This window comes from Oncorhynchus nerka, linkage group LG18 (genome assembly GCF_034236695.1).
Source record: "Oncorhynchus nerka isolate Pitt River linkage group LG18, Oner_Uvic_2.0, whole genome shotgun sequence".
Classification (NCBI taxonomy): domain Eukaryota; kingdom Metazoa; phylum Chordata; class Actinopteri; order Salmoniformes; family Salmonidae; genus Oncorhynchus; species Oncorhynchus nerka.
The window spans coordinates 41,832,559-41,859,974 of NC_088413.1; the positions used below are offsets into that span (position 1 = coordinate 41,832,559).

At 43.7% G+C, this 27,416-nt stretch overlaps 1 protein-coding gene across 3 annotated transcripts; it reads right to left on the reverse strand.

Annotated features, from left to right (window-relative positions):
- Positions 1-194: 194 nt before the first annotated feature.
- On the reverse strand, positions 195-26,275 carry LOC115145899 (guanine nucleotide-binding protein G(I)/G(S)/G(O) subunit gamma-2). 3 transcript variants are annotated; one of them, XM_065004109.1, is made up of 5 exons: positions 26,008-26,275; positions 23,217-23,367; positions 14,426-14,505; positions 2,684-2,813; positions 195-2,373 (listed from the first exon to the last, which is right to left on the reverse strand). In XM_065004109.1, the coding sequence occupies exons 4-5, from the start codon at positions 2,768-2,770 to the stop codon at positions 2,245-2,247; spliced, it is 216 nt and encodes a 71-aa protein (XP_064860181.1). In that variant the 5' UTR covers positions 2,771-2,813; positions 14,426-14,505; positions 23,217-23,367; positions 26,008-26,275; the 3' UTR covers positions 195-2,244. The 3 variants fall into 3 exon arrangements, with proteins under 3 accessions (XP_064860181.1, XP_029543392.1, XP_029543394.1); XM_029687532.2 differs by lacking the exon at positions 23,217-23,367; XM_029687534.2 differs by lacking the exons at positions 23,217-23,367; positions 26,008-26,275 and adding an exon at positions 22,525-22,551.
- Between the last annotated feature and the right edge of the window lie 1,141 nt (positions 26,276-27,416).

Below are 27,416 nucleotides of genomic sequence, written 5' to 3' on the forward strand. Positions count from 1 at the left end.
GCCCTAGTCAAAACCTAAAACTGACCCTATTTTAAACTCAAAAATGTAATCTAACCCTAACTTTAACCCTAAGCCTAACATTAGGGGTAAACCTTAATCTAATGTTAAGCAATTGTGAAATTCATCATCTGCTTGCAGCTCAGTTACGTCACTTTAGTTTTTCCCATGACAGAGATGTCTTTATGGAGTCCATGTTGAATCATTATTATCATTTTAATACAGTTGGCACTACCAGACGGAGGCTGCCTTGTTCATACAATCTCTACATTAAAACAAAAGAAAAAATTGTTGTTTGATAATTTCATGCAATTATTAATGATATCAACACAAACATTCAGAACGCACAGCACAACACAGTTTACTAGCTAGCATTTTTATACAAATAGTAAAAAGAGAGCTTGTATCTGAAGGAAACAAATACCGTATCACATTGCCAGATATATGTTTAGATACTGAAGAAAAAACTATTCTCAGAGGTTTAAAGAAACATGTCTGTAAAGAATATCACTAAATTGAATGTTCAAACTTTCCATTAAAAAGCTTTCACCAACTCGGATGTAAAAAAAGAAAAGTTTAAACAGCCGTTTCAGTAATCACATACAGTACCAGTCAAAAGATTGGACACACATACTCATTCTAGTTTTTCTTTATTTTGACTATTTTCTACATTGTAAAATAATAGTGAAGACATCTAAACTATGAAATAACACATATGGAATCACGTGGTAACATAAAAGGGTTAAACAAATCAAAATATATTTTATATTTGAGATTCTTCATAGTAGCCACACTTTGCCTTGATGACAGTTTTGCACACTTGGCATTCTCTCAACCAACATCATGAGGTAGTCAACTGGAATGCATTTCAATTGGCAGGTGTGCCTTGTTAAAAGTTAATTTGTGGAATTTCTTTCCTTCTTAAAGAGTTTGAGCCAATCAGTTGTGTTATAACAAGGTAGGTAGCCCTATTTGGTAAATGACCAAGTCCATATTATGGCAAGAACAGCTCAAATGAGCAAAAAGAAATGACAGTCCATCATTACTTTAAGACATGAAGGTCAGTCAATCCGGGACATTTTAAGAACTTTGAACGTTTCTTCAAGTGCAGTCGCAAAAACCATCAAGCGCTATGATGAAACTGGCTCCCATGAGGACCGCCACAGGAAAGGAAGACCCAGAGTTACCTCTGCTGCAGAGGATAAGTTCATTAGAGTTACCAGCCTCAGAAATTGGAGCCCTAATATATGCTTCACAGAGTTTAAGTAACAGACACATGTCAACATCAACTGTTCAGAGGAGACTACGTGAATCAGGCCTTCATGGTCAAATTGCTGCAAAGAAATCACTACTAAAGAACACCAATAAGAAGAAGAGACTTGCTTTGGGGAAGGAAAAGCAGCTCAGCATATTTGGGAACTCCTTCAAGACTGTTTGAAAAGCATTCCAGGTGAAGCTGGTTGAGAGAATGCCAAGCGTGTGCAAAGCTGTCATCAAGGCAAAGGGTGGCTACTTTGAAGAATCTCAAATATAAAATATATTTTGATTTGTTCAACCCTTTTTTTGGTTACTACATGATTCCATTTGTGTTATTTCATAGTTTTCATGTCTTCACTATTATTCTACAATGTAGAAAATATTAAAAATAAATACAAACCCTTGAATGAGTAGGTGTGTCCAAACCTTTGACTGGTACTGTACAATAATACAAAGATATCTAAGTGATATAGCCAAACCAATGAACCTCAGAATCAAAATCAACATGAAATAAACAACAAAAATAAAAACATTCAGATACACAGGTGGTAATATCTCGTGGTAAGCAGCTCAGTTAGCCAGCACACCTACCCTACCCAGCCCACCACAAACCATTGAACATAACACTTGGATTTCAAGTTCCAAAAGAACCACACAATATTTTGTTGTTGTTTTTTCCTTCATTTTTAAAAACCCAACACAACCTGAAGACTTGGTTGATTGGTTGTCCATCATGTTTTTGGGTGGATAACCACACTTATCTTCTGTTGTAATCTGACTACACAGATGGATCCATCAAACATGCTGCACACCCCTTAACCTCTGTAAATGGTAACGTGTTACTCTGTGGTTTTTAATTGCACTCTTTAGGTGCCATTGTAGAGAAAGGGGCACTAGTACTTCACCAAGCCCTCCTGTTAGAAGATGTCTACATATTGAACGTCCTCGTTCATGTCCCAAGATGAGCAGACCAAATAAACCACATCCTGTTTACAGGATGGCACAGAAGAACTTCTTCTCCCTAAAAGGGTTTTCGGATGCGGGCACCGGCGACAGGAGCGGGTCTTCTTTGGCATGGGCTTCGCAGTATGACATTAAGTCTGCTGCTGCTTTGGACACCTGTAATGAAAGAGAGCAGGACACACACACACACACACACACACAGTTTGAGTTAGATTCCACACAACAGATTGGTCGGTACTTTTACATTAACTCACAGACTGAAGTGCTAATAAAATGGTAATTATAACCTGTTGTTACTACATTATCACAATGTTACAATGTCTTCCATGCTGTAATGTAAAGGGCAAGTGATGCCTCCAATATCGGTAAGGTTGCTATATCTTTTTGGGCAGGGATGCTACAGATTTCTGCTATATCTGTTACGTCCGTTATCCTCTTAGCCAGGGATGTAGGCCTAATTTCTCACCTTTATCCTGTCGATGTTGGCCTCCATCTTCAGCTGCTCTACCAGCTTCCTGGCCTGGGCGATGCTTGCTGTGTTGTTGGACGCCATGATAGGGCTTCTGAGCTAGGCCTTGTGTAGTCTGTCTGTCTGTCTGTGGTGGGGAGAGAGAAGAAAGTTTTGGTTCCTAATGAATCCAAATACATACAGGCACTAGAGATAAAATCCTATTCAAGGGAGAAGATCTTAGTTGGCACGCTGACAATACAAAAGAGTATACTGAAGGAGAGATTCATCCACACACACACACACCGCAGACACACACAGACATATTATTTATGGTGGCAGTTGCTAGGCAGCACATGACAGTGAGGGGGTGGGACAAAAAGATAGTGTGAAGAGAGAGAGACCGAGGGGACATTGCTTTGTCCATTGTTAGGTTTGCAGCCAGTACGAATGTTATTTGGTGTGTGCTTCAAGGAACTGCAATTATGTGCTGACCATAGGGATGGCGTGTGTGTCATAGGGTCATAAAACAGGTTTACCCTCCAGTCTGCTTGGTGGTGCATGTGAGAGAATTTAGTAACAGCCATCCCTGCTCACTGTGTTGGTCGTATCATAAATCAATGTACAGTAGTCTGTCTCTGGTGTATGGTGTGTGTGTAGGATACACAAGTTGTCCTCTCAGTCAGCATTGCTAAGCAATAAATTAGTACTACTCCCCTGCTGTAGTAGTTTCAGGTAGCAGTCTGATTCCCTCTATCAGGCTGTGTCCCAATGGCACGTTACTACCCACACAGCGCACTACTTTTGACCATAAAGAGTAATGCGCTGTATAGGGAATAGGGAGCTGAATTTATGAAACATGAACAGGCTGCATTATTGCCACCATTGAACATCAATAGGAATCTGATGACAAAGCCACAGCTTGATCATCTCTATTTACAATATTCACAGTGATGATCATCCGACTCATCAGTTGACACAGTGCTGATCCCCTGACAGTGACCTTATTACACCAAAGGTTACATCCAGGATACTTTGAAGGTCAAATTCAAAAAGTGCCCCAATTACATGTTGCTGTGTGTGTACGGTGTGTGTGTGTGTCACTGACTGGCCTTCCCCAGTGCTTAATCCCATCAGGGTCTCCTACCACTCTGCCCCATGACGCAGCAGGGTAGGGCTCACCGTGGGATCAGATGAGTCAGTGTGTTGTTAAAGACTTATCTCAGATCTCTGCGTGGTGTTGGAACATCAATATTGATGTCCCACAGTGGCACACCACAGCGCCACACCTGTCCATCTCACTGTGGCACACCTGTCCATGTGGATGCCTTAGGGACAGCCCTGTAGGGGGGCCAGTTTCCACTGCTGATGCAGCATGGCCGCACCCTGTCCCTGATCTGCCTCAACCACAGGGTCCAGCCAAAACCAGTTACCACAGACTGTAGTGTTTTTGCTGACATTGCTGTAGTATTTACTAGTGTTTTTTTGCGGATAAGACTGTAGAATTTACAAAAGTATGATCAAGTATAATATAACATTCTATAGTAAGTACTACACATGATCGAGGGATACTAAAGTGTGTAGTATTGAATTCTACAGTATACTACAGTTTACTACAGAATTACATAGTAATTACTTTTGAGTAGAAATTCCAATTTCTTCTTCTCAGTCTCTGTTGGTAGCCAGTGTCACTGCTAGCTATTGAGACTCGGTTAGCCAATGCTGCAAGGCTACTTTACCTGCAACATAGTAGCATTGCTAGCTCCCTAGTCTCGTTCACCCGTTGTGTTAGCTAGACCAACCCTCTCTGCCTTCACGGCACCGTCGGTCATGGGAGCACTCTTTCTGAAGGCTAACTCGGTCACTCGGTTTCCTTCAGCCAGCACTGAGCTAGCCACGGCACACCTTCACCATGACCCTTACAAAAACAAGATTGCCATTTGGAAACTGCAGTAAAAGTGCAGTAACTGCAATCGACTGGTATTTTGGATGTATTATTTTGGACATATTTTGGATGCAGTAATTGCAGAATAACTGTAGTTAGACTTCACTTTAACTGCATTTATACTGCATTGTACTACAGTTAAACTGTACTCTGACTGCAATCTTTTTTCGTAAGGGGAAGCAGTTGCTAGCTAGAATACGCTAGGTGGGACTAGCTGGGACTCTTATGACTAAAGAGGCTTCATGCATAGCTTTCATTTTTACCCATAAGAGTACAGGTAAAATGTCTCTATTCTCAGCACTTATGACCAATTTTCTACTCTGAGGCATTTTGTGGATACAGCTTCAGGTCAGAAGAGGAAGCTGAAACGTGCATCTATCTCGATAGCCCTTCTTGCCCCAACAGCGACAGTTGAGGCTCAGCTCTCAGTAAACGAGCCCAGTTAGGGCAACGTCATGGATAGGCTTGACTAGTGTCAGTGGAAGGCGAGCTAGGGGATGAAGAGGACGACAATGGAATTAATCTCATGGAGTTCCTCGAGATAGTTCACAACTCCTGCGCTGACGACCCCATTCTCCCGCCCTCTCAGGCCCACACACCTGATGGCCCGAGAGCAGTGGAGCTGCCCCTCCTCCAGTGGAGTTTGGGCTCCTTCATGTCTGCAAGTGGATTGCTGCCTGACTCAACATCGAGTGGTCGTCTTCTGTAGGGGATCAGGTCTTTAAGTGACCTGAACGATGGGAAGCGACTCCATACCGTAAAGGAACTGCTTCCCGCAGTACCAGCTTGCCTCAGTGAAAATAAGAGCTTGTGGAATAACCCCTCACTCGCAGGATTCTTGCTAAGCGTACCCCGGAGCTGGACATGCACAATATAAAGGAATCCGGGTTAGGCAACACTCCCATGGTGGAGCTGCCACTGGCTCGACACTTCAGCCCCTTTCGTTGTTTTACTAACAACACCAGCGCTTCACTCCCTAGGAAAGCGGAGCACTTTACTGCTTCCGTTTTTCAGAGAACGTACAAGGCCCTCAACGTGACCTCTTTATTGTTGGCTTATTTTATGAGTTACTGGAAGAGGTGGGGAAGCAACTGAACTAGGAGACCCTAGACCCAGATGCTTTGGAAGAGATCTGTATGGTTACAGACCTGAGCCTCCATTCGTCCTGTAGTGCCATCCAAGGCTGTGGTTGTACCATGAGCCTAGTGGTGGTGGGAGAAAGGGCACTTTAGCTGAGGCTATCCAGCTTAACAGACAAAGGGAGAATTGATCTCCTGGATGCCCCAGTTGTTTAGGCCCACTGTCGCTTCTATGTGGAAGAAGTGTGCCATGTGCAAAAAGGAGTTGAAGCCTTCAATTTCTGCTTGCCCCACAGACTTGGGCACCGTGGCAGCCCATTGGCCTCTGCAGCTTGCGCCAGCCTCACAGCTGGGAAGGGGCAACAAGCTGGCCTTGGGGGACTGAGGTCCCTGGCGATGCTGCAGTCTGCCAAGACTCAGGCACTGAACCAGGCCAAACCTATAGGGAAGCAGTCTTACGCTGCAGCCACAGCAAGGATCTGCCCCTCTACCCCTCCTATGGGATGTATGAAGTGCAGCAAGGCCTACAGCTCTCTGCCCTACCCCCTCTCATCGGGATTCTGAGGGGCGTTTTCTTTTCTCCACTTGGGGAAGACGACTTAGCTCTGCTATGGAGAACACTCTCCATTGAGCTAGACATCAGTCAGTATTGTTGTTCCTTACTTTAGTTTCTGGGTCTCAGGGAAAAGACGGGGGGACCGCACCCTCACAGGCGTCAGAACCCTAGACAGCTATCTTTTGGTACTCCCGAGCCCACAATGCTTTGGCTTTTCCTCGTCATGTTTTTACAGCGATTGGTTCACGCCACTGGGCCGCTGCCTGCTCTACATCCCCATCGCACGTGTGGCTGAGTAAGCGTCTTTGCCCATGACAACCCTCCTCCATGGAACGGGGCCAAGATATACCAGTTATGTAACTGTCCTTCAGATATATTGCCCGACGTCATGCATCATGGCGCTGGTTGCTCTTTCCCAAGAAAGCCTGCTTCCCGTATCTTTCCAGATTGGCCTACTGTAGCCTGGTAGAAGCCACGATCCAATAGGGGAGACCCCATCCCATAACATGTCATCGAGCCCTCGATGACAAGTGATTTCCCGGTCAGCAGTTACAACCCTGCCTACGACTAGTCCTGGTAGCTATTGTCATGCAGGGCTTATATCCTAGAGAGAAAAAGCAATTCTCCATCCTCACCCAGATGCTTTAGCTTTCGTGGGCGCAGGCAGAAGAAAAAAATGAAAGACAGACCCGAGACTCTTGGAAAAGAGTGCCAGCTGCTTATGCACACTCTGGTTTTACAGTTGGTGCATTTTTGTCGTGGAGATGTTTTGTGACTATACAGATTGTTCCTCCCCACAATCAGTTGTCCACGTCCTGTGTCCTTTTGGACGGAGAGAAGGTTAATCTTGTTAAGGTCCCTTTGCCACGTTCTCAGCCTGTAAAGGTCCCGACAGTGATACAGATTATCCATAACTGTGGTGCAGTCTCTAAGTGGGGCATGTCGCTTACGCCCAGTCTCTAAGCTTTTAGCTCGTCCTGGGGTGTGACTATTGTGCTTACAATCTTTATCACGGCATCTATTAGCCTCTGAAAAGCTTGGTAATGTCATATTCCTCCTTTTTTTGCTTTACTACTGCCATAAGCATATGCGTGGACTATGTTCTACCAGCCACTGTTCGCACAGTCTGCCCAGGGGTTTTTCAGGTTAATGTTCCTAACCCCATCTTTGGCTAGGGATGACTTTTATCCATTGCCACACTTTGGAGCCTATGGCTTTTCGCCTGTAGCCTAATCGTTGTCCAGTACGTGCGGTTCGCATCTACTTGAATTATAAGAAAGCTAGGGCAAGGGTGTCATGCTCTTTGCTCATTGGGCAACCACCCTCAGAAGAGGGCCTTTTCGACTGTATCCTGCCTGATCCTTGGGACCATTATATTGATTAATAATGGCGAGGGAAGGGCTGTCTCCTACAGAGGAGTTGACCTCTTGGACAATGTGTTTGGGACATGTCTCATTATACTGATATTTATTAGGGTTTCCCTTACTTTGTTATATGTTTTTTCCCGATGGGCTTTCTGCAGCTTCTTGGTGTGAACTCCCTCTGAGGGTTACTGATGTTGGGACTTCCTTGGCTTCAGAGAGCATGTTTCTTGTGATATGGGAGTTGGCCATATCACCACATGTGATACATCAAAACGATTATTTGAAAGAGAACTCAAGGTTACGTAACCCTGGGTTGCGTAACCCTGGCTCTCTGATTTGTAGTCAATTTTGACAGAAGAGTAAATGTTTCTGACTAATACCAAGGCCACATAGGCTGTTTGAAAAGTCGTTTTTTTTAGGGGCAGTTGCTCTTTAATGTACATTGTCCTCAATCTGAGGAGACAAACTGCAGAGCAGGGATTCACTTTTGACAGGTTAAGATAATTCAGATATCCCTCAATTCTTTTAGCTACATATACAGTTGAAGTCGGAAGTTTAAATACACCTTAGCCAAATACATTTAAGCTCAGTTTTTCACAATTCCTGGCATTTAATCCTAGTAAAAGTTCCCTATTTTAGGTCAGTTAGGATTACCACATATTTTAAGAATGTGAAATGTCAGAATAATGTCAGAATCACATTCCCAGTGGGTCAGAAGCTTACATACACTCAATTGGTATTTGGTAGCGTTGCCTTTAAATTGTTTAACTTGGGTCAAATGTTTCAGATAGCCTTCTACAAGCTTCCCATATTAAGTTGGGTGAATTTTGGCCCATTCCTCCTGACAGAGCTGGTGTAACTGAGTCAGGATTGTAGGCCTCCTTGCTTGCACATGCTTTTTCAGTTCTGCCCACAAATGTTCTATATGATTGAGGTCAGGGCTTTGTGATGGCCACTCTAATACTTTGACTTTATTGTCCTTAAGCCAATTTGCCACAACTTTGGAAGTATGCTTGGGGTCATTGTCCATTTGGAAGACCCATTTGTGACCAAGCTTTAACTTCCTGACTGATGTCTTGAGATGTTGCTTCAATATATCCACATAATTGTCCATCCCCATGATGCCTGCTATTTTTGGAAATGCACCCGTCCCTCCTGCAGCAAAGCACCCCCACAACATGATGCTGCCACCCCCGTGCTTCACGGTTGGGATGGTGTTCTTTGGCTTGCAAGCCTCCCCCTTTTTCCTCCTTCGTCATTATGGCCAAACAGTTCTATTTTTGTTTCATCAGACCAGAGGACATTTCTCCAAAAAGTACGATCTTTGTCCCCATGTGCAGTTGCAAACCATAGTCTGGCTTTTTTATGGCAGTTTTGGAGCAGTGGCTTCTTCCTTGCTGAGCGGCCTTTCAGGTTACGTCAATATAGGACTTGTTTTACTGTGGATATACTGTAGATAATTTTGTACCTGTTTCCTCCAGCATCTTCACAGGGTCCTTTGTTGTTCTCCTGGGATTGATTTGCACTTTTCACACCAAAGTGCGTTCATCTCTAGGAGACAGAACGTGTCTCCTTCCTGAGCGGTATGACGGCTGCGTGGTGTTTATTCACAATTACTGCCACATCAAGGGAAGTACTGGATGTACTGGATGTGAGGTAGTCTATAGTTTTAGCAGGGGCTGTAACATTATTTTTTTTATTGTATTTGTAACAGAGTCCATGTGCCCCAAATGGCACCACATAAGGTTCTGGTCAAAAATAGTGCACTATAAAGGGAATAAGGTGCCATTTGGGAGGCAGCGCATGCACTGAAGTATGTCTGTGACAGGGACAAGGACCGGACTTCAGTATGTCTGCTGAGTAAGCTGCAGCCACAGCATGCTGAGGTGGTGCTGTGTGGCTCAGCTGGTCAGCTACCTCCCTATCATGCTTTATTCAGTCTGGTTCTACCACCGAACACAGTCTATCATGACATTTTCTGATGACATGATGTTGGTAGGCCTGATCACCGACAACGTTGAGACAGTCTATAGGGACGAGGTCAGAGACCTGGCAGTGTGGTGCCAGGAAAACAACCTCTCCCTCAATGTGAGCTAGACAAAAGAGCTGATGGTGGACTACAGGAAAAGGCGGGCTGAGCACGCCCCCATTCACATCAACGGGGCTGTAGTGGAGCGGGTCATGACCCAAACACACCAGGACAGTTGTGAAGAGTGCATGACAACACCTATTCCCCCAGGAGACTGAAAAGATTTGGCATGGGTCCCCAGATCTTCAAAAAGCTATACAGCTGCAACAACTGCTCGCCATCCGACCACAAGGTGCTACAGAGGGTAGGGCATATGGCCCAGTACATCACTGGGGCCAAGCTTCCTGCCATCCAAGACCTCTATACCAAAAAATTGCCAAAGACTCCAGCCACCCTAGTCATAGACTGTTCTATCTGCTACCGCACGGCAAGCTGTACTGGAGCTCTAAGTGTAGGTTTAAAAGGCTCCTTAACAGCTTCTACTCCCAAGCCATTAGACTGCTAAACAGTTAATCAAATGGCTACCCGGACTATTTGCATTGTCCCCCTTTTACGCTGCTGCTACTCACGGTTTATTATCTATGCATAGTCACTTTACCCCTACCTACATGTACATATTACCTCAATTACTTCGACTAACCTGTACCCCCGCAAATTGAAACGATACAAATTGGGGGAAACACACATTCTTTCCCAATGACCCTCGTTGTAAAAGAGCCAACCTCTTCAACAAACATGCCGGAAAGCTTCTGTGTTGTTCAATTTACATGTAACAAGGTCCAAAATCCCGACCGACGGTTCGCAATGCTCCCACATAGGGAAATAGAGCTTACGAGAAGAGCCCAGTGGCTTCAGGCTAATCGGCGTGGGAGAGTGGGAAATGTGGGGAACCGGTGTCCAAGTAGGCTACATGTAGCTATGTGTGTGGAAAACATTTCATCACAGGTAAGACATTTAACTTGTTTAGTAAAATCTGTTTGTTTGTGTTGCTGGTCTTGGCTAGCTTAATGTGCTGGTCTTGGCTAGCTTAATGTCCGGTTGGTACAGTACCTAGCTAGCACTCACTCACTCACATGGCTGCTAGCACTTTCATGAAAAGGGGCATGAGGGCAGCCCGACAATATTAAGTAGTGAAAATGCTCAGGAGTATGCAATGTTGAAAAGTAATCTTTGGACATGTTGTACTTTTCTTAAATGGAGTTTTGTAATTGATGAAAACAAGCAGACAAGAAGAAAATTGCACTTGAAAAAGGTTAAGCTTTTACTGTGGCCTACTGTAGGTATCCACAGGTTGTTTTCCCCACAGGCGGGCGGGGCTGCAACGTTTTTTCTAATGCCGACTGGGACTATACTATATTAAAAACGCTAGAATTAGTGAATACTACAACGATAATTATTTCAGAGAGGTAACACAGAGTAAGGCCCATTATATGTATTCATATTTGTGAGCAGGGTGTTATAATCTGTAACCTGGCTGGAACACTATATAATAATAATCTGTTCTCATCTGGGTCCCCTCTGTGGAGGCCATATGCCTGCCCTTCTCCATGTTGGCCCCTGATGGGTGTCAGGAAGACCAGCACTGTGAGGGTGATGTCCCCAGGGGCCACGTCATATGTTGGACCAACAGAAGGTTACTGATTAAGGGCTCTGTTCGAAAGTTCTGAGTTACAGCATGATGGAAATTTAATGGCAAATGTTAGTGGAGACTGCAGTCATGGTAAACTCTGCATTTGTCGGCTCAATTGGTAATTTCCGACAAATGCTACTATCGCGTAATGCTTCAGCAATACAGATTAAATAAAGCCCTCCAAGGTTTGTTTTAGAGAAGCGAGTCATTCTTGACTTTTAAAGGTAATATACACTTCAGCCAACATTTGCGACGTTTACTATGAATGTGATCTTCGTGAACATCGGGAATAATGCCTTTAAAAGGTGCATTTAAGACAGACCAATGCGCTTCCCTACAACTCGCCTTGGATTGAATCCCGGACTTAGTCTTCAAAATGAACATGAGAATGTAATTTAAGTTACCCCACTTATTGAAATAGGGCAGAAACTACATGACAAGGGCTTCATTGACAAAACTCTGAACAACTCTCAAATAATGCTATAATGCAAATAATGCTATAATGGGGCCACAATATCATAATGTGGGAGATGTCAAAACAGGCCATACTACCATCAGCCAGTTGATAGATACCCGAGTCACTTGTTGAAGGTTTCTGCAGTGTATCAGGGAATGTAGGTCTTATGGAAACAATTCAATTAGGAATGGCTGAACATTACAATATAGTTTAGTGTACAGTGCATTCGGAAAGTATTCAGACCCCTTGACTTTTTACACATTTTGTTACGTTACAGCCTTATTCAAAAATGTATTAAATAAAAATACATCTTCATCAATCTACACATAATAACTCATAATGACAAAGAGAAAACACGTTAGAAATTTGGGCAAATTTATGAAATAAATAAAAACAGAAATACCTTATAAACATAAGTATTCAGGCCCTTTGCTATGACAATCAAAATTGAGCTCAGGTGTATCCTGTTTCCATTGATCATACTTGAGATGTTTCTACAACTTGATTGGACTCCACCTGTGGTAAAATCAATTGATTGGACATGATTTGGAAAAACACACACCTGCCTATATAAGGTCCCACAGTTGACAGTGCATGTCAGAGAAAAAACTAAGCCATGAGGTCGAAGGAATTATCCGTAGAGCTCCAAGACAGGATTGTGTTGAGGCACAGCTCAGGGGAAGGTTACTAAAGAAATTCTGCAGTTTTGAAGGTCCCCAAGAACACAGGGGCCTCCATCATTCCATCAAGTTTGGAACCACCAAGACCCTTCCAAGAGCTGGCCGCCCAGCCAAACTGAGCAAACGTGAGCTCCAGAGTTCCTCTGTGGAGATAGGAGAACCTTCCAGAAGGACAACCATCTCTGCATCACTTCACCAATCAGGCCTTTATGGTAAAGGGGCCAGACGGAAGCCACTCCTCAGTAAAAGGAACATGACAGTCTGCTTGGAGTTTGCCAAAAGGCACCTAAAGACTCTGAGACCATGAGAAACAAGATTCTCTGGTCTGATGAAACCAAGATTGAACTCTTTGGCCTGAATGCCAAGCGTCACGTCTGGAGGAAACCGGGTACCATCCCTACGGTGAAGCATGGTGTTGGCAGCATCATGCTGTGCGGATGTTTTTCAGTGGCAAGGATTGAGAGACAGGATCGAGGGAAAGATGTACGGCGCAAAGTACAGAGAGATCCTTGATGAAAACCTGTTGCTGAGCGCTCAGGACCTCAGACTGGGGCAAAGGTTTATACTTTCCAACAGGACAACGACCCTAAGCACACAGCCAAGACAATGTTGGAGTGGCTTCGGGATGAGTCTCTGAATGTCCTTGAGTGGCCCAGCCAGAGCCCGGACCTGAACCCAATCGAACATCTCTGGAGAGATTTGAAAATATCTGTGCAGCGACGCTGACAGAGCTTGAGAGGATCTGCAGAGCAGAATGGGAGAAACTCTCCATGTATACAGGTTTGCCAAGATTGTAGCATCATACCCAGGAAGACTCTAGGCTGTAATTGCTTCCAAAGGTGCTTCAACAAAGTACTGAGTAGAGGGTCTGAATACTTATGTAAATGTGTTATTTCAAATTTGTATTTTTTTTTAGAAATGTGCAAAATCTTCTAAAAACCTATTTTTGCTTTGTCATTATGGGGTATTGTGTGTAGATTAATGAGGGGGAAATAATTTAATACATTTTAGAATAAGGCTGTAGCGTAACAAAGTTTTGAAAAAGTCAAGGGGCTGAATACTTTCCGAATGCGCCGTATAGCCTACTTGGTATTGAATTGTTTGAATAGACAACTGCCAGATTCTGAAATAATCATTTGTACCAGAGGACTCATGATCTTGTGCCATATGTATCAAGAGTCTTAGAGTAGGAGTATTGAACTAGGATCAGGAGCCCCCTGTTTGTGTATTCATTGTGATCTAAAAGGCCAAACTGATCCTAAATCAGCATTCCTACTCTGAGAAACTTGATACATATGTCCCTGAACCTAATCTTTTAATAGGACTAGATAGAGGATGAATGGATGGAGTCTTGGCTATCAGTGTCTAGACTGTTAACACTCTTGAACCCTGTCCTATCTGCTGTCCAAAATACCACTCTGAAATGTTACACATGGTGTCAACATGCTGATAACGATGACATTCTATTATACAGTGATAACGTGGGACATTCTTAATGGACAAAGACCTTAAGTGTGTCCCAAATTGTGTATAGTGCACTATTTCTGACTAAACCCTCCTACACCTTGGCTGTGCCCCAAATGGCACCATATGGCAAATGGCACCCTATTCCCTATAAAGCTCCCTATAGGGCAGCACTACTGCCTTAATGGTCCTGGTCAAAAGTAGTACACAATATAGGGAATAGGGTGCCATTTGCAACGCAGACCTTATCTCTCTCCTCTGACCCCTTTGTGAACAGCTCTCAAGTACTTATCATTGGCACAACTTTTAAAAACGTTCATAGTTGAGAACACAATAAGTATAAGTACAGAACAAAGTGTTAGTACAGTACAGTATGTGTAAGATGGGATCTCCCTCAGTTTCGCACTGTAACATTACAAGACTCACAGACACATTCATTCTTCATGCACACGTTCTAATATCCCGGGCTCGCCCATTTCTCAATGTGCATTGTGGCACAGACGCTCTCAGGCAGGCAGGCTCTACAGCCTGCTCTTTTCTGTGTTCTCCGTCTTACCTTGTCTGCTCACTCCGCCGCACACTGTCCCGGTGTCCTCCTGGCCTACAGTTCTGTCAGAACTCTGGTTCAGCCCTACTCTGTAGAGAGAGAGAGAGAGAGTACGAGAGAGCAGAGTACAGTCATTCAGAACAGCACAGCATAGAGAAAGTACAGAGATAGTAAAGTACAGACACTGACTGCATGCTTCTTCCTTGCATCAGAGGCCTGCTGTATCCCAGTTAAATTATATTGAGGCCTGTGTAGCTTCTCTTGTCTGGTCACTTACACCATATACAGTACTGAATGCCCCTCCTCCCCCTCTCTCTTGGTCCCTCCCTCCCTCCCCCCAGTGGATCCATTCTTCTTCATGCATCTGTGAGTTGGTTTTCTGCTGCCTCTGTTAAATGGGGCAATTACTCTACAAGAACAGATCTGCAGTGGAAGGGAATCCCACCACCGCAAATCATCTCCTCACACAATGTTAAAGGAACTAAACCTTGTTTGTACCTTCCACTAACATGCATCCTTTGTCCTGATCTTTTCCACATACTGATTGTGCCCACATTTTCAGAAATGTTTACACATGGTATTAAAGTGTGTCTCATATTTGTCCACTGTGTCCGCATTGTGACCACTTGTAAAGATATCCAGACACAATGCGTTCCTGACTACCTCCGGATGTGCTCAGAAAATATCTGATCAGAATCAGATCACAATTTGTATTTTAATCTTTTACACCTGTCTACAAATGTGGGCACAATCAGAAGATCAGGACAAATGACACATGTTAGAACCAGGCTTATGTGGTCCTAAGTGCATCATGTGTCCATGTCACTTCCTTCCAGTGTGGTTAAACTCCACTCATAACAAATGGGCTGGAAGATGCTGTCATCCATCATCCATTTCTATCACTGTCTATTTTGTCTTTACTCTCGCAATTACTCTCTTCTTTCCTCTCATGTCTCCCAGTCTCTTCTCATAAAATTACTTCTTGAAGAGCTACTGAACACGCCAATTGGCACGTGTGTTTTTCTGTTGCTTGTTAGAAAAATGACATTTCAGTCTTGGAGGTATGTTTGCTAACCAATTCTGCGGTTAGTGATGTTAATGATGTTTGTCCCCCATGAGACACTGTAGATGTGGAAGCCTATTTAACCTCTTCAACCTATGGGGGCGCTATGTCATTATTGGATAAAAAAACGTGCCCGTTTTAAACGCAATATTTTGTCACGAAAAGATGCTCGACTATGCATATAATTGGCAGCTTTGGAAAGAAAACACTCTGACGTTTTCAAAACTGCAAAGATATTATCTGTGAGTGCCCCAGAACTGATGCTACAGGCGAAACCAAGATGAAACATCAAACAGGAAATGAGCTGAATTTTTGAAGCTCTGTTTTACTATCGTCTCCTTATATGGCTGTGAATGTGCCGTGAACGAGCTTATGCTCTCTGCCGTTCGTCCAAGATGTCTGCAGCATTGTGACGTATTTGTAGGCATATCATTGGAAGATTGGCCATAAGAGACTACATTTGCCAGGTGTCCGCCCGGTGTCCTGTGTCGAAATTATTGCGTAATCTCTAGGTCCATGTGCGTTCCATTTCTTCAGAAGAGAAAGTCACCTGCCACGAAGGATTTATCATCGATAGATATGTGAAAAACACCTTGAGGATTGATTCTAAACATCGTTTGCCATGTTTCTGTCGATATTATGGAGTTAATTTGGAAAAAAGTTTGCGTTTTAATGACTTAATATTATTATTTTTTTTGTTCTTACCCAAACGTGATGAAGAAAACGGAGCGATTAGTCAACACAAATAATCTTTTTGTAAAAACTGAACATTTGCTATCTAACTGAGAGTCTCCTCATTGAAAACATCTGAAGTTCTTCAAAGTTCTTCAAAGGTAAATTATTTTATTTGAATGTTTTTCTGGTTTTTGTGAAAATGTTGCTTGCTGAATGTCAGGCATAATACTATGTAGGCTATCAATAGTGTTACACAAATGCTTTTTTTTCAATGGTTGAGAAGCATATTTTTTTTAATCTGATATGACAGTGTTGTTAACAAAAGGCTAAGCTTGAGAGCAAATAGATTTATTTCATTTCATTTGCGATTTTCATGAATAGTTAACGTTGCGTTATGCTAATGAGCTGGCGGATAGATTTACACAATCCTGGATACAGGTTTCTTTCTTAGCTAAACGTGACACAGAAAACGGAGCGATTTGTCCTAAACAAATAATATTTTTGTAAAAACTGAACATTTGCTATCTAACTGAGAGTCTCCTCATTGAAAACATCTGTTCTTCAAAGGTAAATGATTTTATTTGAATGTTTTTCTGTTTTTTGTGAAAATGTTGCCTGCTGAATGCTAACGCTAAATGCTACGCTAAATGCTACGCTAGCTATCAATAGTGTTACACAAATGCTTGTTTTGCAATGGTTGAGAAGCATATTTTGAAAATCTGAGATGACAGTGTTGTTAACAAAAATCTAAGCTTGAGAGCTAGCATATTGATTTAATTTCATTTGCGATTTTCATGAATAGTTAACGTTGCGTTATGGTAATGAGCTTGAGGCTGTATTCACGATCCCGGATCCGGGATGGCTCGTCGCAACAGGTTAACTTCCCAGAAGTTAAAATCTCCAGAATGAGCCAGAATAAGCCAACAAAAATCTGTAATTCATTTGGAGGTTTTTGCTGAGGATGTGTTTGTTGTGCAATCTTTCATCTATAAAGGTGTTTGGTGCAGTATTTCTCAAATAAAAAAAATGTGCGAAGTGTGTTGTCTGATATAAACAAAGTCGGAGCTGCAAGGCAGGTCTGTCTCACTACGCTATTGGATAGAGAGCAATCACCGCAGCTGTTCACACCATGTTAGTGGGCAAATGGACATTGTCAAATCAAAGCCCAACGTTCGAGACGCACAGATGTTCCAAACTTCGTTTTAGATGACACTGACTTTATGACCAAAATGATCCTATTTACACTTTGTAGTCAATGATCAAATCAAACTGTCACACGCGCCGAATACAACAGGTGTAGTAGACCTTACAGTGAAATGCTTACTTTACAAGCCCTTAACCAACAATGCAGTTTTAAGAAAAATGTTGACACTAGAATGACTGTTTCTGAATTATATCGATGCCACATATGCTGTTTTCAAAGGGATTAGTTGCTTTTTTAAAAGCCGTCGCTTTTTAAATCTGTGTTTCAATGAAGCTCCCCTGCCTGATTTCACACCCTGGGCTTCGCAGCATGGGGCAGAGGTGCGTGTGTGTGTGTGTGTGTGTGTGTGTGTGTGTGTGTGTGTGTGTGTGTGTGTGTGTGTGTGTGTGTGTGTGTGTGTGTGTGTGCAGAAGGCCTGGGACATTGGAAGGGATGGGAGGGAAAGAGAGGAGGCTGGGACACAGGAGAGCAGAGGAGCAGGAGAGGGAACTGGTTCACTAGTCATGATGCCCCTTGTACATCCATCTTAGTCCAGATTCTACTACTCTGCTCTGCCCCGGAGCATAACTCAACCATGATGACGACATGCACAAACAGTAACAGGAAAAATAGTGTGCTTGCTTCAGAATAATTACTATAAGTGAGAAGTATGTGGAATATTCAGAGTGGTCTTGCGCACCAAGAACAATAATAACAACAACATGATCAATTCTACTACCTCCACTAGTGCTGTATACAGTCTGTAGTGCTTGTGCTGTTCAGTATTAGTCACAGACATCACATTTCTGATTTCTACCCGGTCTTGTACACTCATGGGACAGGGTTGTGATGATGTTGATATGGGTGTGTTCCAATGACACCCTATTCCCTATATGGCCAAAACCCTATGGGCACTGTTGAAAAGTACATAAGGAAATAAGGTTCCATTTGAGACTCCATTTTAGTCTCTATGATGCTCCAGCTGAACATTAGTGCTAAATAGATCCTGTCCTATAGTGTATCCATCAAAGTCAGACTACCACCCCCCACCACCATTAGATTACCCCAGACATCTGTGCCCTCCCCTGGCCTCAGCAGGCACTGCTATGCCCAGCCTGACTACATGGGCTCCAAGGTTTAGGGGGGAGGGGAGAGGGCAGTGACCCAGGAAATGATGCCTTCCCTGGGATCCGAGGAGACAGCAGGCAGGGCCCTGCCTCCAGGGCATGGAGATACTGTGGTTATTTTAGGTTATTATTATCAACTGGTCTGGGGCCTGCCTCACGAATAGGATTGTAAATGGTGAAGGGACAGAGAGACAGAGGACTAATTCTAGATCAGGTGCTAGAGAAAGCATGAGAGTGACCAAGGAGGGTAGAGATGCAGATAGCTTTGAGTATGTGCACATTTGGATTATAATCTTTATTATAGATTCTATACTAATAGATTGACTGAAGTATTTTTTAAATGCATTAGTGTGGTGTAGTGTGTAGATGCGTTCCTTTGTCTCTGGATGGCACTGACTGATGGACTTCACATGAAGTGCACTACTTTTTGACCAGCGTCCTATGGGGAATAGGCTGCTATGGGCGCTGGTGCTATGGGCCCTGGTCAAAAGTAGTGCACTAAGTAGGGATTAGAGTGCCATTTGGGACACAACCCTGGTGCAGGGTTCTACAGGGGCCATGTGCCTTCTATCAGGGAGCAGTGTTGGGGATGATGCACATTGCACAATTATCAGGGCTCAGAGAGTTTTGAGTGAGAATTTCACCTGTTCCCTACACAGTGCACTACATTTGACCAGGGCCCATAGGGATCATATACCTTTATCCAAATGAATCCAGCCCTGCATGTTGCTGATAGCTAGTTTCCATTAGACAGATGTGTAGTTTCTTACCATCAAAATCACCTGCAAGCCTCTTTTTCAGTAGTTTAAATCTGTCTAAAGGCTTTTTTTGGGTTTTGTGTGTTGGTTGGCCAACTGGAAGTCACCCCCCCCCTTCCCAGATAGCATATGAACAGGTCATAAGCCAACAATGTGTAGAAGTACAGGAAATTAGCTGTAAAACTGCAACATTTTCTCTCAGCCTCATGGCAAAATATGTACACTAGTGAGTGGAATGTAGTGCTATGTTACGTTGCTCCGGTTGAGGAGGAATAAACATAGTTTCCTCTGGCATCAATCAGCCAGCCAACAATAACACTGTCTGACTCACTCTGCTAGACTGTTAACAATAATGTCTGAATCCCAAATGGCACCCTATTCCCTATACAGCACACTATTTATGGGTCCGGGTCAAAAGTAGTGCACTAAATAGGGAATAGGGTTCCATTTGGGACACAAGCATTCAGGCTTGTTTAGAGTGTGCAGGACTGGAGTATGCTCTTAATGTTTCAGTACATAAACTAACCATGCTGTCCAGATAGATATGGAGGCGCTACACAGAGGGAATCATAAAACTAGTACTAAAGCTTGTTAAAACTACGAGGCCTGACAAAAAGACTGCAAGGCACATACATACCATTGGCTGTTTGATAACTTGGAGAAAAAAAGATGGAAGGGAAGCGCTGCTATACAATATAGATCTTTGTAGTGTCATAAAAAAACAGCAGGACCAAGGCACATTGTTATGGCATGTTCAAGAAAAACTGGTTTGGCATGGCCTTTCTTTTCAAACATAGCCTTTGACCAAGATACAACTATAAAAGTGCAATATACTGTACAATTTTACTTGTGCAATGGTAAGTATGAGGTCAAATGTGTCCTTTAAAGGTTATAAAAGGGCTGTCCGTATACATTCCCGGTAACAGTTTGCTCACCACTTATTTATCATTACATTTTTGTATGCTAGTTATTCACAAATGTATGTTTATTTCCTTAAATATACTGTGTTGTGTGATTATTATTAAGCAAAAATAGCGCTCACTTTAGATTAGGGGCAGCAAAAATACTTTACTAATGATTAGTATCTAACTTCCCGGACAGGGAGTCTGATTGACTGCAGACCTCCAACCCTAATCAATAGGTACAGTATGTGAGGCTACAGTTATTATTATTATTTTTCACCTTTATTTAATCAGGAAAAGCCCATTGAGAAACAGGGTCTCTTTTGCAAGGGAGACCTGGCCAAGAAGGCTGCAGTTGGCAATACATTACAAAATGAAGCAATAACGCACGAGGGGGTGTGATATATGGCCAATATACCATGGCTAAGGGCTGTTCTTATCCACGACGCATCGTGGAGTCCCTGGATACAGCCCTTAGCCGTGGTATATTGGCCATATACCACAAACCCCCGAGGTGCCTTGTTGCTATTATAAACTGGTCACCAACATAATTAGAGCAGTAAAAATACATGTTTTGTCATACCCGTGGTATAAAGTCTAATATACCATGGCTGCCAGCCAATCAGAATTCAGAGTTCGAATCACCCAGTTTATAATGTAAAACATATTATACAATCATCCACACAATCCAGCCTATCGGAAACATTTCAAATCAAATCAAATGTTATTGGACACACACACATGGCTAGCAGATGTTAATGTGAGTGTAGCGAAATGCTTGTGCTTCTAGTTCCGACTGTGCAATAATATCTAACAAGTAATCTAACAATTCCCCAACAACTACCTAATACACACAAATCTCAAGGAGTGAATGAGAATATGTACATGTAAATATATGGCTGAGCGATGGAGGAGGGGCATAACCAAGGTGCAATAGATAGTATAAAATTCAGCATATACAAAAATGAGTAGTGTAAGATATGAAAACATTATTAAAGTGGCAATATTTAAAGTGACTAGTGAACCATTTATTAAAGTGGCCAGTGATTGGGTCTCAGTGTAGGCAGCAGCCTCTCTGAGTTATTGATTGCTATTTAGCAGTCTGATGGCCTTGAGATAGAATCTGTTTTTCAGTCTCTCGGTCCCAGCTTTTATGCACCTGTACTGACCTCGCCTTCTGGATGGTAGCGGTGTGAACAGGCAGTGGCTCGGGTGGTTGTTATCCTTGATGATCTTTTTTTGGCCTTCCTGTGACATCGGGTGCTGTAGGTGTCATGGAGGGCAGGTAGTCTGCCCCGGTGATGCGTTTTCCAGACCCCACCACCCTCGGGAGAGCCTTGCGGTTGAGGGCGGTGCAGTTCCCGTACCAGGCTGTGAACCCGACAGAAAGTTCTCAATTCTGTAAAAGTTTGGCGGGTTTTGGGTGACAAGCCAAAATTCTTCAGCCTCCTGAGGTTGAAGAGGCACTGTTGCGCCTTCTTCACCACACTGTCTGTGTGGGTGGATAATTTCAGTTTGTCTGTGATGTGTAGGAACTTAAAACTTTCCACCTTCTCCACTGCTGTCCCTTCAATGTGGATAGGGGTGCTCCCTCTGCTGTTTCCTGAAGTCCACAATCATATACTTTGTTTTGTTGATGTTGAGTGAGAGGTTGGTTTCCTGACACCACACTCCGAGTGCCCTCACCTCCTCCCTGTAGACTGTCTCGTCGTTGTTGGTAATCAAGCCACCTACTTTTGTGTCGTCTGCAAACTTGACGATATAGTTGGAGGCTATCCAGTTGTGGTTGAACAGGGAGTACAGGAGGGGGCTGAGCACGCACCCTTGTGGGGCCCCAGTGTTGAGGGTCAGCGAAGTGGAGATGTTGTTTCCTACTTTCACCACCTGGGGACGGCCCGTTAGAAAGTCCAGGACACAATTGCACAGGGCAGGGTTGAGACCCAGGGCCTCCAGCTTGATGAAGAGCTTGGAGGGTACTATGGTGTTGAATGTTGAGCTGTAGACAATGAACAGCATTCTGTAGGAGATGGGAGAGGGCAGTGTGCAGTGCGATGGCAATTGCATCATCTGTGAACCTGTTGGGGCGGTATGCAAACTGAAGTGGGTCTAGGGTGGCCGGTAAGGTTGAGGTGATATGATCCTTGACTAGTCTCTCAAAGCACTTCATAATGACAGAAGCGAGTGCTACGGGGTGGTAGTCAGTTAGTTAGGTTACCTTTGCCTTCTATGGTACAGGTTCAATGGTGGCCTTCTTGAAGCATGTGGGGACAGCAGACTGTAATAGGTAGTGATTGATATGTCCGTAAACACACCAGCCAGCTGGTCTGCGCATGCTCTGAGGACGCGGCTAGGGATGCCGTCTGGGCCAGCAGCGTTAACACGTTTAAATGTTTTACTCACGTCAGCCACGGAGAAGGGGGGGGGGGGGGGGGGGCTGCGACGGTGGCACTGTATTATCCTCAAAGCGGGCAAAGATGGTGTTTAGTTTGTCTGGAAGCGTGAAGTCCGTGTCCGTGACGAGGCTGGTTTTCTTTTTGTAGTCCGTGATTTCCTGTAGACCCTGCCACATACAGTGGGGCAAAAAAGTATTTAGTCAGCCACCAATTGTGCAAGTTCTCCCACTTAAAAATATGAGAGAGGCCTGTAATTTTCATCATAGGTACACTTCAATTATGACAGACAAAATGAGAAAAAAAATCCAGAAATCACATTGTGGGATTTTTAATGAATTTATTTGCAAATTATGGTGGAAAATAAGTAGGCCTCTCTCATCTTTTTAAGTGGGAGAACTTGCACAATTGGTGGCTGACTAAATACTTTTTTGCCCCACTGTACATCTTGTGTCTGAGCCGTTGAATTGCGATTTCATTTTGTCCCTGTAACGGCATTTCGTGGTCTGATTGCCTTGCAGAGGGAATAACTATACTGTTTATATTCAGCCATATTCCCAGACCTCTTTCCATGGTTAAATGCGGTGGCTCGCGCTTTCAGTTTTGAGCGAATGCCACCATCCGCGGTTTCTGGTTATGGTAAGTTTTAGTAGTCACAGTGGGTACAACATTTCCAATGCACTTCCTAATAAACTCACTCACCGAGTCAGCATATAGATCAATGTTGTTCTCTGAGGCTGACCAGAACATATCCCAGTCCGGGTGATCAGAACAATGTTGAAGCGTGGATTCCGATTGGTCAGACCAACGTTGAATGGTTCTAGTCAGTGGTACATCCTGTTTGAGGGTCTGCCTATAAAACGGGAGGAGCAAGATGGCATCATGGTCAGATTTGCCGAAGGGAGGGCGGGGGAGGGCTTTGTATGCATCGCGGAGGTTAGAGTAGCAGTGACCGAGTGTATTACCCCCGCGAGTACTACAATCAAGATGCTGATAGAATTTAGGTAGCCTTGTTCTCAAATTTGCTTTGTTAAAATCCCCAGCTACAATAAATGCAGCCAAAGGATATATGGTTCCCAGTTTACATAGAGTACAGTGATGTTCCTTGAGGGCCTTTCGTGGTGTCTGCTTGAGGGGGAATGTACACAGCTGTGACGATAACTGACGAGAATTCTCTTGGGAGGTAATATGGCCGGCATTTGATTGTAAGGAGTTCTAGGTTAGGTGAGCAGAAGGACTTGAGTTCCTGTACGTTGTTATGAGTCATTAATAATTTACACTCTACCTGAAGAGTATTTTGCACCAGAGTTTTAACCTAGGTGAGCAATACTTAGTAGACTAGACAATTCCTCTGCTGCACAAGAACCCTATGGGACACAGACAAAACAACAAAAGTGCAGTAATATAAAGTGTGACACTCAGTCTTGGCCTCTATACTGTACCATCTCCACTTGTTACTGTAACCAGAACTAGGCCACTGACTCAGTAGTCTTTTAGAAGGAGCCACTGGGAATGGAAGGCAACAATGAGCATTTCATGAAAAGAGAGAAAAAGTAACAAACTGAGAAATGATTAGTCTTTTGTCAAAGCCAAGGCCTTTTGTCTCCCTACATTTGTATTCTTTCACTCTATCTCTCTATCATGCACACAGAGTGTGAATTACGGGGGCCCAGGTGGGTTTCAGACCCCCTGAATGAGACATGAGAACCACTACATGCAACAAAGTCCAACTTTGGGGGGTGTCTAAATAATGGTAATTTGTTGTTTATAAAAACTTAATCCAAATCAAATGAACACTCCCACTTCTGTGTCATGGTTGAAACCATTTTTCCCCCATGTGGCTGCACAGTCATTGGTCTGCACTTATCATTCTGGGAAAGCCCCATATCTTAGACCCTTTTCAAGTGTCCCAATTTTTCTTTCTACAACAACGTCCTTTTGTCAGCAAGACACATCAATTACTTCAGGCTACAAGAGTCTAGACCCAATGACAATCATCAAATGTCATTACACTTTTTGGTGTTTTGTAACAGATGTCTCTTTCCATTTATCAGGTAGCCTACTTTTTGAAGTGATTTGTTCGACAAGAAGATTAAAACATCACGACTGGTTGTATTCATGCCAAATGAAAAGCTAACACACTTTTATTACAGTTAAATGACAGGTCTTTACTATTAGGGCTATAGGCGGCCACCTGAAAGATATTGAGAGCCCCCGAACTTCACTGTATAATTTGCACTCTGTGTATACACACTTACACACACAGTCCATTGTTGCCTTTTCTCATAGTGGGTAGCTATGGAGTCTGTTGACATTTAGTGTGCCATTGTTTCAGTCTCAACATGAATGTGAATCAAACAATATGTGGCCTTGCAGCCAGTCCAGCACTGCAAAACATGCCAGCTCGGCGCTCCCTCTCCCCCTCCCCCCACACACACACGCACACGCTCGCACACACACACGTCCCTTCTCCAACATGTCGGTTCTGTTCTGGTTCTCAACAAGAGCTGAGCACCCCGGAACGGAGTGGTAGCACAATTCTGGCCCTCGACTTATAGTGTGCCTCTATAATACGAGGACTGAAAACACCAATCTATCGTAGCAGTGGCGGTGAGACCATTTTCACATGCTCACCACACAGGGCTAACTGATACTGAGATACAGATGTATTAAGTGAGAGCCTTATAATGGAAGCACACTTAACATGGCTGACTGGGGATGTGAGAGTGTGAACGTGCACTGTGTGTGTTTTGTGTGTGTGTGTGGGCGCGTGCGTGTGCATCTATACATCTGAATGTGCGTGAATGTCTGTTTGTATCTGCATCTGTAGCTCATCAGTGTGTGCTTATATTTCCCAATAGTACTGAATGGCCACTGCCTTCTGAATAGGAACGACCAGAGAACCCACGGGAGGGTTGAGGGATTCCTCTTCCATTCTCAGCTGCCCCCCATCCTCTCTCGTTCTCTCTCTCTCAGCATCTCTCGTCCAGTCCTCTCCCTTCCCCCCAACCTCAACTCTCCCCATCTCTCACCCCCCACCTCATGCTAATTTTCCCCAAACCAGATGCTCCTAATTTCTCTCCCTCATACAACAGACCTGTCCAATGTGACAGGAGAAGGAGGAATAGGAAAAGAGGAAAGAATTCCATTCTCTCATTCCCTCACTCTCTCACATACACACAGAGATTAGAAATCCAAAGAGAGCAAATTATAAACACACCCCAGAGAGAGAAAGATACAGAGGCTTTAGCCTCCCTAATCTAGAAGGAGGAAGAGGAGGGGATTCCATGATGTAGAGACCAGGGAACAGAACACAGGCATCTTTCTCTCCCCTACAGCACTGACACAACCACTGACTGTAAATCAACACACGCACACAAACAGACCAACGTCTCCTCTAAAGCACACCCTCCCCTAATAAGCCTTTGTCTTACAACCAAACAAAGGGAAAGACATCAAGAAATGGTTAGAAAATGGTGGAAATGTGTCTTACCTCTGTAATGTGTGTGCTGCTCCCCTAGTGTCGCCAGAGACATGCAGTCTGGTGGAGTAGTATCCACACGCTTACTGACTCTCCCTCTCACACACACACACACACACTCACACAGTCAGGCAGGCTAGCAGGAAGGCAGGCAGGCGCGTTCATACACACACACTCTCTCACTGTGCTGTGCTGTGGCTCCCTCTCTCCTGCTCTGCTCTGGCTGCTCTCTCTTGCTGATCCAGCTGACATACGCCCTCTCCGCTGCTGCTCAGTCTCCACCCTTCAGCCAGCACCAACCCCACACTACACACGGCCTACAAGAAGCTACCAGGAGCCCTCCTCCCTCCCCCTCCCCCTCTCTCTTTCTCTCTCTGGTCGGCTATCAGACACAGTGCTTCTCTGAGGCCACAGGAAAAGGCTTGCCTGTCTTTTGTAAACACGGACTGTAAAACAAACACATACTGTAGGTGCAGCTGACAGTGACACCCATGACTTTTTCATCTTTGCATGTAGATTGTTCATGTATTATGGAATATATTCATCTTCCTTCTTCTTCTTCCCTGCTCTGACACTGTGCTGTTACCTGTCTGTCAGAAAATTGGAACGGAAATGGCAACACACCAAACTGGAAGTCTTCCGACTAGCTTGGAAAGACAGTACCGTGCAATATCGAAGAGCCCTTACTGCTGCTCGATCATCCTATTTTTCCAACTTAATTGAGGAAAATAAGAACAATCCAAAATGTATTTTTGATACTGTCGCAAGCTAACTAAAAAGCAGCATTCCCCAAGTGAGGATGGCTTTCACTTCAGCAGTAATAAATTAATGAACTTCTTTGAGGAAAAGATCATGATTATTAGAAAGCAAATTATGGACTCCTCTTTAAATCTGCGTATTCCTTCAAAGCTCAGTTGTCTGCACAACTCTGCCAGGACCTAGGATCAAGAGAGACACTCAAGTGTTTTAGTACTATATCTCTTGACACAATGATGAAAATAATCATGGCCTCTAAACCTTCAAGCTGCATACTGGACCCTATTCCAACTAAACTACTGAAAGAGCTGCTTCCTGTGCTTGGCCCTCCTATGTTGAACATAATAAACGGCTCTCTATCCACCGGATGTGTACCAAACTCACTAAAAGTGGCAGTAATAAAGCCTCTCTTGAAAAAGCCAAACCTTGACCCAGAAAATATAAAACACTATCGGCCTATATCGAATCTTCCATTCCTCTCAAAATTATTTGACAAAGCTGTTGCGCAGCAACTCACTGCCTTCCTAAAGACAAACAATGAATACGAAATGCTTCAGTCTGGTTTTAGACCCCATCATAGCACTGAGACTGCATTTGTGAAGGTGGTAAATGACCTTTTAATGGCATCAGACCGAGGCCTGCATTTGTCCTCGTGCTTCTAGACC